General features: G+C 37.5%; 1 protein-coding gene across 4 annotated transcripts in view; it reads right to left on the bottom strand.

Annotated features, from left to right (window-relative positions):
* Nucleotides 1-224: 224 nt before the first annotated feature.
* The window catches only part of RNF20 (ring finger protein 20), a 25,830-nt gene continuing 14,101 nt past the window's right edge, over nt 225-11,953 (bottom strand). For 3 of the 4 annotated variants that reach the window (XM_023534223.1, XM_023534222.1, XM_023534224.1), the window contains exons 11-21: nt 9,856-9,915; nt 8,808-8,943; nt 8,358-8,479; nt 7,866-8,236; nt 6,334-6,451; nt 5,613-5,762; nt 2,921-3,133; nt 1,983-2,108; nt 1,674-1,814; nt 885-986; nt 225-624 (exon numbers count right to left, since the gene is read on the bottom strand). In XM_023534223.1, coding sequence (XP_023389991.1) covers nt 448-624; nt 885-986; nt 1,674-1,814; nt 1,983-2,108; nt 2,921-3,133; nt 5,613-5,762; nt 6,334-6,451; nt 7,866-8,236; nt 8,358-8,479; nt 8,808-8,943; nt 9,856-9,915 — 1,716 coding nt within the window. In that variant the 3' untranslated portion in view covers nt 225-447. Of the gene's footprint in view, nt 625-884; nt 987-1,673; nt 1,815-1,982; nt 2,109-2,920; nt 3,134-5,612; nt 5,763-6,333; nt 6,452-7,865; nt 8,237-8,357; nt 8,480-8,807; nt 8,944-9,855; nt 10,036-11,953 lie in introns of all 4 variants that reach the window. The other variant, XM_023534225.1, reaches the window with a different exon arrangement.

Genomic DNA, 11,953 nt, shown 5'->3' with positions numbered 1-11,953 from the left:
GAAAATCAAGAAATGTGTGTGCCCATTTCTAAAAGATCAGACCCACCCTCTCCCCTGATAGCCATGTGTCTCTTCTCTTCTTTGTTCCCTTCTCCTTGTCAAAAACACTAACTTCACTTCTTCAGGAGGAATGGATAGTGCAAGATTACACAGTGAGCCTGAAGAAGAAAATGTACAAGTCTAAAAGCAGGAAATAAACAAGGCTAGTAAGGAAGACAAAAAAGAATTATTTGTTTCTAATTCATTTTAAACTCGACTTGCATTTACCAGTCCTTTCACCTGAAGTCATCTAGCTGTTAGAGAGGAGAACCTGGATGGAAAGTCTGTGAAGGGAAGGTAGTTGACAAACTACCTGGTAGGTGACAATCAAGGAGAGACGAGGTAAAGGTCTGATGGTTAATGAATAGGCGCGTGTCTAGCCAGCCCCTCTTCTTCCCCTGGCTTGGATCAACCAATGTAGATGCGATGGAAATCATTGGCACCAAAAGCAGCATTACACTTGGGACACTTGCGCTGGCGGGTGTCATAGCGTGTCTTCACACACTCAAAGCAGAAAACATGAAAACACTTCGTAAGTACAGCATCCTTTTTACGCATGTTGCAACACGGACACGTCAGGCGTGCCTAAAAAAAAAAAGTCAGAGTCTGAGCAACAGTATAGGTTTACGATCCAAAGGGCTCTCATACATAAGCAAACGAACAAGAAAATGCACTAAGCACTAAGACAAGAGTACCATTTTTCCTCCCCAAATTAAGCCATTCTCTGGTTACCTTCCTGTAAAGAAATTCAGTATTTATTCTCCCATTCTGTTATTTGTCTTCCTTACCAGCCTTCAGGCCTTGACGAAATAACACAAAGCAAACACAGAGGCAGTTTTTCTAACCTTGTAATCCTTAATTTCCTCCATCAGAATCTCATCGCATTTGGGTACATTGTCTGGTTTCTTTGTGGTCTCCAGCTTCCTTCGAAGTCTAGAGATGTCCTCCTGCGGTAGGACAGTATACTCATTAGACACGATCCCCTAGACCTGCCATTTTTGAGAAAAATAATTGCTCCAACTTGAACATTCTGTTGTGGAAAATAGAATTTTCTATCCTTTCATGTCTAATTATCTTTTAGGAATGTAAAGAATTGCAAATGGCAAGGTATTTTCTTTTGTTTCAGAACAGGCAACCATAATCATATCAACAAACTAGAGGTGCACTGTCAATTCGGTTCTGTGAAAATATAGTCTAAAGGTTTAGAGGGACTGAATTAAAAAAAAAAAAAAGATAAAAAAATTGATGAACCACTTTATTTTAAAGTAATCAGCTTTAAACTGGAGATAGATTGGATTAAAGTAATTTATAAGATAAGGACAGAAAAGCACCATGAGAAACAGTTGGTATGCCAAAACCTGAAAATTGTGAAACTAAAAGCACTCTAATATAGGTATGCTGCTATTTCTTCACTGATTTATTCATTTAATAAGTATTTATTTCATGCCCATGAGGTGGTGGGCAACATGACAGACTTTAGGGATATAGCAGTGAAGAAAATAGACTCGGCCTCTTCACTCAAGGAACTTCAGTCAAGAAGGAAATGACATACATTGGACTAATGACTCGTTCATAAGATGGGTCATTTCAGAACTCAGAAAACAAGTGAAATGTAAAGAAAAAACTGCTCTTACCTGGGCACGTTTGAAATTGAACATGTCCTTTTCTTTGGTGACACTGTTCTCCACGATCTCATCCTGAAAATCATGCAGCTTCTTTTGAGCCAACTCCAATTGTGCTTTGAGATCATCTGCAAGCTGGGCTGCCTCCATTGCCTATGTGGGATGTATGAATAATGTCCCCTTATCACTCCTCATTTCCAGTGAGGCAAGGTGTTAACCCAAGGCCAAGGAATAAGGTGAGCCTATGATTTCATCAGTGTCACACTTATTTGTTCCTCAGAGACTAATCATCACTTCAGATGACAGAGTAATCAATCATACCTTGCGTTTATTCATCTCTAAGGCTTGGGTCCTAAGACCCAGCTCCTTCTCCCCTGTGCCAATGTTGCTCTGTAACAGATGCTCCTTCTCCTCCAGTTTCCTTACTACCTGTAACTGGGCATCAACCTTTGAAGAAGAAAATCAGATTTCAACACAAACAGGAAGGGAAAACAAACTGACTAGGCTCTGTTCATCCACAGGCCCACACAAGAGAATCTGTTAGAAATCTCAAACTATTACTGATTTTACCCATGAACCCTTCAAAATACATGCAAGATTACAATAATTTAAAAAATACGGCTGACGATTCAAATAAGTCTGGGAAACCACTGAAAAGTTTCTTCTCCAAATTGCCAAGAACAGAGGAAACTACATTTACAGATATTTATCTTCTCTGGCTACGCTAATCCTCAATACTTTGCAACTTATACTAGAACATGTAAACTATAGCTCAAACAAAATCTCTTTCAGAATAGCTAGATGTTCTAATGTAGTCTTTTTCTTAAAATCCATGCACAAAGTAGAATCAAACAATATTAAGGGGTAAAAAGTAAAATCACACACCCTCAAACTCATCCCAAAATCTAGAGGTAATTAGGTAACCACTCTTACAATTTCTCATGCAACCTTCGAGAAATTTTTGAAATACACAGCACATGCACACAAAGAATTTGTTTTTAACACCAAAGGGGTAATAAAACAAATCAGTTAGTGATATATTTTCGACATTTTTCCATGTCAGCAGATCCACGTTTAACAGCTACATTGTACTCTTTCGTAGGGACGTATAATTTATCAGTACTCTAATGATGTACATTTAGTTTAATTTTTTTCCTATTATAAAAGAATGCCACAATAATCATTCTTTTATGTGTATTTTTATGTAGAAAGTACCCTACTTCAACAGAATTCTGGAAAGCTCTATTCATTCCAATTACCTGAGTCTTCAGAGTCAAAACCTGGTCAGCCAGCTCCTCCTTCTCTTCTTTAAGTAACTTATGGATCTGATTAGACTTGATACGCTCTGACATGAGCTTGAAATTTGCATCATCCTTCTCCCGCAACTGCTGCATCAAACGGATATTTTGCTCCTGCATGTCTTCAAAGGCCTGGCCCGTGACATCCATCTCAGAGAGGAGAGCTTCTTCTTCCTAAAATAAAAAAGAAGAAACTTCATTTTAACAGAATCTTCTAAGTCCAAAAGAAATGAGCACAGGAAACTAAACTTTCCCACTGTTCATTCAGAAATAAATTAACTTAGTGACAAAGAGAGACTAAGTTTTAAGCTTAGTTTTATCACTAGGTTAGCCCTAGGAATACAGAAGAAGCCCTATTATCTGAAGCCACTGGCAGTGATTATTGGTCTGATGCTATTAGTTGACCTGTACTCAAAATCAGTTAAAACAGACAAAAAGTTATACATACCATAGTCTAGCACACCAATCAAGTAGTAGTTGTTTAAGAGAACTTCTAACATAAAACTCCACATTTTCTCATACTTTTCCAAAATTATAATACTGAATTTAATCTACAAACTTTCCAACAGGATTGCATAACAATCTGATAGATGAAGAAGAGTATCTAAAATAGTTTTTTTAATACATCTTTTTCATTCATTGATAAAGAAGACAAAGAATCAGTAGGCATAAAAATAATGTGAAAAATATGCTTAACACATTTGACCAAATAGACATATTAGAGTATTGCACCAATAGCTTCATGTTACACTTTACAAAGTCATGCAGAATATTTACAAAAACTGGCATTATACTGAGTTGTAAAGAAAATCTTAACAATCTTAAAAGAACTTAAATCATACAGAATATGTTCTCTAACAGTATATTTATGCTAGAAATCAATAACAAAAAGATAAAAATCTCATGTTTAGAATTTAATCAATATGCATCTAAATAACCCATAAGTCTAAGAAGACATGACGAGGAAATTAAAAGACATTTTTACCTACATAACAGAGAAAATGCTACAACTCAGTTTTAACCTACACGTGTGTTATTAGAGATGAGCATCTTTGGATATGTTTATGAGCCATTTGTACTCATTTCTGTGAACTACCTACATCTTTTCTTTTATCGCGTTGTTAGGTTTACTTCTTTATCATTTTCCAAGAGTTTTTTACATATTAGAAAGATAAGCCCTTTTGTGATAAGAGTTAGAAATATTTTTTTCCTATTTGTCATTTATGTTTTGGCTTTGCTAACAGTGGTTTTTGCCATGTAGAAGTTTTGTGGGTTTTTACATTAAGTCTATGTTACCAATCTTTTCCTTCATGTTTTTAGACTTTTATTAATAGATAGGCATTGTCCACTCCAAACTTATAAACACATTTACCTGTTTCCTTCTAGTTTTTTATTGGGTTATACCTATAACTCATTTGGAAATCATCCTAGTATACAATGTTCAAGTATAAATCCAACTTTTTCCCAATATTATTTTATTTTTGTCCTACCACATTTAATAGTTTTCCTTTTCCCCACTGATTTAAAACTATATCTTTACCACATATTAAATACACATGTGTATTTTGGTCTATTTCTAACTTTCTGTTCAGTCCCAAACTGTTACTTCCAAGCTATTTTAGCTATTCAAACTTTACGTTCTAATATCTGATAGAGAGAGAACTGCCACCCCTCAACCTCACTGCTGTTTTTTAGTTTTCCTGGCCATTCTTGTTTGCTTTTCCATATGCACTATAAAATCAGTTTGTCTAGTATCAAAATAAACAAAAACAAAATTAGTATTTTTACTGGGATCACGTTAAGTTTATGCATTAACTTAGGAAGAATTAACATTTTAAGTTAATGAGTTGTCCTATATAAGAACACAGTGTGTCTTTCTACTTCTACTAGAAACTACAGTAGCGCAATTTCCTACTTATTAAAAAAAAAAAAAAAAAAAAGCAAGAGAGATAAAAGTGGCATTCAACAGATTTAAGAAAAGCCAAAACCCCACTGTTTATAAAAGGAAATGTGTAAGGTTTTAATATAGTTCTTTCCAAGGTACTTAATGATCACGTCACCATTAAAACTACTTCATTTCTTTGTCATTTTGCTATTTTTTGGAAACAGTGAAGGTGTTCCTCATGGTAAACATACACGGTTTTTCCAACCATTTTCAGTATCTTTACTATTAAATATCAATAAAATTCACTGGGACTTAAAGAAAACACGCTCATTAGGAGAAGGGGGAGAGTCTCTGTAGTTCTATGACTCACAAACCACCACAATTAACATAATGGTTATTTACTTACAACATTTAAGGTGCACGTTTTCCTTAGTTTCACATGTCTATAATCATAATGTGTATAAAATTTTATATCTTTTTTCATTTTATATTCATTATACTCCAATTCCAGATCAGCAGAGAAAGGACAGATCTCTCAATAAACAATGTCTGAACAACATGCTATCCAACTGAAAATAAATTTCCTGTCTCACAAATACATAAAACAAAATAACTAAAGGATGAAAGACTTAAGTGGAAAAACAAACATACATACATATAGGAGAAAATATTTTTTAGAGGGACTGGGATGAAAGAGCAAATTTCACTGTCAATAACTTTTGTCAAGTAACATTTACTTGAAAAGCTAATTAAAAAAAGTATGCCCACCTGCTTGGCCATGGCCAGCTTCTTCTGCAGATATTCTATCTGCTCTTCTACTGCCCGGATCTTCCTCAAAGCATCTTCGTCAGCCATTTTCTTGTTCTCTTTTTTCTCTTTATCCTCTAGATCCTTGAGTCTTTGCCTTAGATCTTCCAACTATAGGAGGAAAAGAATCACATATCACACAAAAACAAAGACAAAGGTATAATAAAATTTTAAAAATCAATTAATACTATGCACAGCTGGAGGGCCCATAACATCAAAAGAACCTTTACAGAATTATGGAAGGAGATAAATGATACACTCATATACCACATCACGACATTGTTTTATCATCACTCCATTCCCATATTATATACTTCTATAGTGACATTTTTGAGGAGTGTACATGTACCTTTCTCTAGAATAATTTTCACCCTTTTGTCCTAGGCCCCTGAATATTAATAACATTCTTCCCAAAAGTAATCAGAAAAAGAACCACTATAGCAATGATTTATATGGGGAAATGGGGGATAAAAAATTTGAAAAGACTACTACTATTTCCAGTAATTCTGATCTACCTAGTGGAGAATCTGTAACTCTCTATTTTAGATGGTCTTTGAAAGGAAAGACAATGTTGCTGAGTTTTAAAAACTAACTTTAAAGAAATTACCCTTCATAAGTGTAAAGGAAAATACCACAAATGAAGATTTTAACCCAAATGACAGGTAATGGCAGGCTAGATTACCTCTGCCTTGGACTTCTTCTCAGCTGCCATTAGCTGAACTTTGTCCCTCTGTTCCTTTGGGGCAGAGCGGTACATATCTAGCAGTAGCTTCATCTCCTTTTGGCTCTCCTGTGCCTTCCTATGACGAGGGTGGCAGAGGAAGGGGAATGACGTAATGGGAAAAGAAAGGGCGTCAGAGCAAGGGAATTTCAAATTGAGCAAAATATTTTATAACGGTTCTATTTTACATTTTATATCACACAGCTAAAAGATAAAACTTACACAGACTATCAAGAGACTTCTAGAAAGAATAAAAAAGTAAGCTGTATAAAGGAATCATTCCTCCCTTCAGATCAAGTTCTCTAACTTAAAGTTAAAAAAATAAACATGTATGGTTCTCATTAAATAGGCAAATTTCTGAGATTCAGTAGGTCTGGGATGGGGTCCAGGAATGTATTTTAAATAAGTCACCCAGATGATTCTAACACCATACTTAAAAAATATTTGCCTTACAGAGATCAAGGAAAAAGGAGAAAATTGAAAGTTACGAGTATACTGCTAAAGCTAGATTTGATAGTTAAGTAATTAACCACCTGCTAAAGACTAAAATTTCATCTCTTACTAAATTATCAAACCTCTTAACTGTACTTTTATATATCAAAAAAGTCCAAACATTTTGAGCATTCTGGTCCCTCAAATCCAAACGTCACTAAGGCTCAACGATGACCAATAGGGAGCAAGAAGTAACGAGTTCTAACAGAGAAGATACTGGTTTTGCAGGAAGGGGCAACGTGTGAGGTTATGACACTGTTTCATTGACTTAAAGGTCTGTCTTAATGTTTTAATGCCTGTAGGAGTAAACCTCCTAAGATATCTCTTGAAATGATTTGATATATACACAAACTAGTTAACTGCCAGGCAAACAGACCGATATTGTTCCAATTACAGTGCTACATACTTTACCTACTATAATTTAAATGACGGAAAATGCCAGCAATCTGCCAGTAGTTAATTTCAATGATTCTCACAGTACTTCGATCACGACACTGCTTCTCTTAATTTGGATTCATGAAAAATAAGGCCATAACCACAGGGTTTATTGAGACCTGACCACTGAAATGGAGTACATGACAGCCAGGCAGGCCATTTTGGCTGTACGCTCGATCAAAAATTGAGACTGCATCAACTCTGCATTTGGTTACGCTTAAAATACAACTGTCAGATAAGCCATGCCATTAATAAAACGTTTTATGCATGATGTCCTAATCTTAGCTTTTTTCTCCCCCTCTTTAATTCTCCCCCTCCCCACACACACTTCCACCCCTGATCTACAGATGTCGCTGTCTCCCCTTAAGAATTGGATCTCTGAAGGTGGGGTGTCTTTTGCCACACGCTCGTAGCCAGCAGCAGCCGGGGCCTGCTCCATGGCTCCACTGGGGTGAGAGCCCAGGACCTTCTGCATGTAAAGCAGACGTGCTAACCCCTACACTATGGAGCCACCCGCTAACTTTAGCTTTTTGAGTCAGAAAATTACTCTAAAACATTGCTCTTACTTGAGTTCAATCTTCAATTGTTTGATAATTTCTGCTTCCTTTTTCCTTCCATCATCATGTTTCCCTTTCTCTTTATCCTTAGCAGAATCTCTCTCTTTTTCTGACTCTTTTAGTTTTTGCTTCTCTCGTTCTCTCTCCTTTTCCTTCTCTCGCTCTCTTTCTCGCTCCCTCTCTTTCTCCCTCCTTTCTCGTTCTCGCTCTTCCTCATCCCGTTTGGACTTCATTTCGTTGGCTTCCTCCTGAGGTGCCTTCGGTGCAGAGGACTGGGCAGGTAAGTCCTCGAGATCTTGTTTCACCTCTGCAGGCTCATCCTTAGCGTCCTCAGTGCTGGACTGAGACTGCAGGAGGGCACTGCCACTGCGCAGACGTGTCTGGGAGGACAAGGGAAGGAAAGAAGCACATCACTTAATGGCAACCACACTGCTTTCCTCGCTGGAAAACAGCTTTACAAACCGAATAGCAGATACTACTTATTCTGCTCCTCCTAGTTACCTTGTTCAGGTCAGACTGGGCTTCTCGTAACTTCCGCTTATACCTTAGGACCTCCCCTTTCAGCTGGTGATTGTGATTCTGGAGGCTACTGATGAGGTGGCGCATCTCCCGGTTTATGGGGCCTTAAATACAGCAACAGCAATGTTATGAAGAACTGTGATAAGGGCAAAGGCACAAGGGGAGAAAGTGCAGAACATATCAGAGACTTCTGAGAAACAGGGAGAATTACCTAAAGAAAGAGTCCTCAGAAGAGGAAAACGAAACTGGCCAATTTAAGTTAAAAAAAACAAGCATTTAGGCTGTGAACCAAAATGACTTACGGGATTTGACTTAAGTTTCTTCAGGACTTCTGAGCTCCATTTAGGACTAACATATCCTGATGACCACGCTGTCTTTCAAGGAAGCCATTTGTAGCAAACAAACTGCAGGGAGGAGCGAGAATAATTATACCTGCTTGTTCATTGGCGGCAAGGGTCTGTTCAAATTCTATCCTCAGCATTTCATATTCCTTGCGGACCTGGGCCAGTGTATCTTCTAGCTGGATCACTTCGGTCCTCAGCTTCTTATGAAGACTAACCTCATCTCGCTACACACAGAAAAAGGAACAAATCAAAAATTCTTATTGAAATGTCGAAATATCATCATACTCTGTTTCCTATATTTGATCTTTCAAGAATGTAAGAAGAAAAAAAGAAAATACCAAGAAAAGAAGGATTACTCCAAAAATTTCCAATTCATTAAAACTTAATGCGCACCAGACACCTACAAAACACTGATTTGAGAATCAGCAGGATACTAAAGAAATAAAAGAAATGGCTTTTAACCCTGTGAATGTTATAATTTAGTTGGAGGACTAAAAAATTTAAAAGAGCATATAAGCATATATAAAGTACGATTATTAAATTCAATTCATTTCACAGACATATAACAAAAGACCAACTACTGTAAACATTATCTTAAAAACTACAGACGATACAGACGTGAACACATGAATATAAGTTTCTATCTTTAAAAAAAATTATTTACATATGCAGTAGACACTACAATGGCTTGTAAGCATGGCTTCTACCCACAATTCTGCCCCATGCAGATAAGACTCCAGCCATACTAACCTATTTTTATATCTCTTGTTCTCACTGCTGGGAATGGCCTTCTCCTATTTCTATTTATCTGTAAACTTGCATTTATCATTAAGAATCATATTCCACTTTGACAAGTGGAACCAGGAAGGTTCTACAGTCAAATTAAGATGCTCTGTCTCCTTAATCACCGCATTTCTGGAACATGCCCCTACTGCACCATACTGCATTCTAATGGATCCTAAATCTCCCCACTAGCCCGTTTGATCCTGGATGGCGGGATGCCCATCATCTAACAGAGTAAAGACCTACAGCCACCATATAAATGTTTGCTGAATGAACAGGAGATTCACCGAACATGAGAGAATAAAATTTAAGAGGCAGGAAAACATATACAGAAGATAAAGCTAGGCTGTTACCTCAATGAGCTCGACTTGACGCTGGTGGGTCCCCCTGGTGCCATGGAGCAGGGTCCGAGCCTCATCCAAATGTGCTTTCAACTGTAAGCTCTCATTGTACAGGACGGAGAACTGTGACTGCATGCAGCGGTATTCCGGGGTCTCCTTAACCACTTCTTCCACTGCGCTCCGCAACTCCACCTAAGGAGGGCCCAAAGAAAAGAAAAGCCAGAAGCAGACTTTAGCATCTGTGCCCTACATGTGACAGCAAATTAAATTTTAAACTCACTGATGTCTTGCACACTTGAGATAAGTTTTATGACAATTATGAAGTGGATCTACCCATTACCCTGGTTACGTAAAAATCTACTCCAAATCAAATTAGACCATCCGAGAGGTGGTGCCTGGAACCTGTATTCTTCCATCCAAGAATTGTTTTAATTGATAGGTATTTTATATGATATGTCGACCTAGATCCAAGGACACTAGAAGAGCCCTATGAAATCTGTCAGATCTAGAGACAGAGACAAGCACTATAAAATTTGTCAGGATACTTATTTTAAGAATATAGCTGAGGACCCCACTCACTATCTTGTTTTCTTTATTCATATATTTACCTAGAAATAAATCAAATTACAAAAGACAGGTGGCTATGATGGAAAGAGAGGTGGGAGACTTTCAGAATCCACTTTCTTCCCCCCAAGAACCTGAGGAGAGAAAATTCTAATGTCAGGTTTGAAAACTAACAGGATCACTGACCATGTTTCTTTCTCCATTTTGGCAGCTAGAAACTGCAGAGCCAAATTCTGTGGCCCACATTTGGCAATTACTGACAGGTAAGTAGCCTACCCTGCTACTGTGTGCACATGTTTCTTGCACGTATCTTGTGCACAAGGCCCATTTTTATAACCATTCTGGATCCTTATCCTAGTTTACCCTACACCTTATTTTTCTCAACAATTCCTAAGTTACAGCACCGTGATTCAGTCTGTATATCTTGTAGGCTGCTTTAAATATTTTCAGAACAAAGCAGGGTACAAGTATATTATGAATAAATAAATAGATATACTAACAAAACTCACATTTTTCTTTTCCCTCATAAATTATGAAGGTTCACAAGTATGTATGTGAGTTGGTCAGCAGAATGTTTCATTTTACGCTCCCTCAGAGACATGTCTCCTACCTTCAGCTTTTCATTCTGCGTAGTGACCTCGTCAAAGTCTTGCCGCAGTTTCTCCAGCTCACAGTGACGGTTCTGAGCCAACTCTTTATTCTCCTCAAGCTCTGCATTCATTTCCTCAAACTGGAGAGAAGCAGAAAATTAGCCAAATGAGAATAAAGAACAAGAAGTTTTATATCATTCCCATTCCTAAGCTTTCATCTTCACTGATCCACACCTCCACCAAAACCCCACTCTGCACCTGTGAACACAATCCTAAGTACCCAGCCCAACACCTGATACTGGATCAAAGTATGTGTCCTGAGAGAGTCACTGATTTTACCTTTCGGGCATTGATAGTGATTGTGCCGCCATAGAGACTGCTTCCCGCTCCATATACCTTATAACCTTTCGAATTCACCTACAGAGAAGACAAAGATTCTTTAATGAGAGACCTTAATTTAAGATTTCAGTATGATAACCAATGTACCTTCAAAGGAGTCCGTTTATCCCAAGTACTACTACCCAAGCCCATCTTTTCTGAGTAGATTCCTCAAAATGATTCTAGTCTCCAAGCTATGAATAAAACAGCACTTGCCCGTTCTAGAACCTCTGCTAAGTGTCGGTTGAGTCGCTGTTCCCTCTTCCGAATTTTGTCAATATCCCACTGCAGGTCATCAATCATGGACTCTAGGACAGACACTCGTGACTCAGCTGTCTCCACTTTACTCTGCAACTTGGAGAACTACATCCCAAAGACAGGCATTCAGAAAAATATAGCAAAAAAAAAAAGATCAAGTTAGAAAACAATTGCCTTTTATCAATACCTTCTTCTCAATACAAGAGTATAAAAATAAAATTATAGGTTCATTTAACAATTCTAAATCAGTTGCAATCATGAAAACCACAGAAGTCTATAAGAATGCTCAGGCAAGGAAAAGACCACTTAAGATTGAATAA

The sequence above is a fragment of the Pteropus vampyrus genome, unplaced genomic scaffold (genome assembly GCF_000151845.1).
Source record: "Pteropus vampyrus isolate Shadow unplaced genomic scaffold, Pvam_2.0 Scaffold123, whole genome shotgun sequence".
In the NCBI taxonomy this organism is placed as follows: domain Eukaryota; kingdom Metazoa; phylum Chordata; class Mammalia; order Chiroptera; family Pteropodidae; genus Pteropus; species Pteropus vampyrus.
Note: the sequence above shows the minus strand (reverse complement) of the source record. Positions and strands in the feature narration are given on the sequence as shown.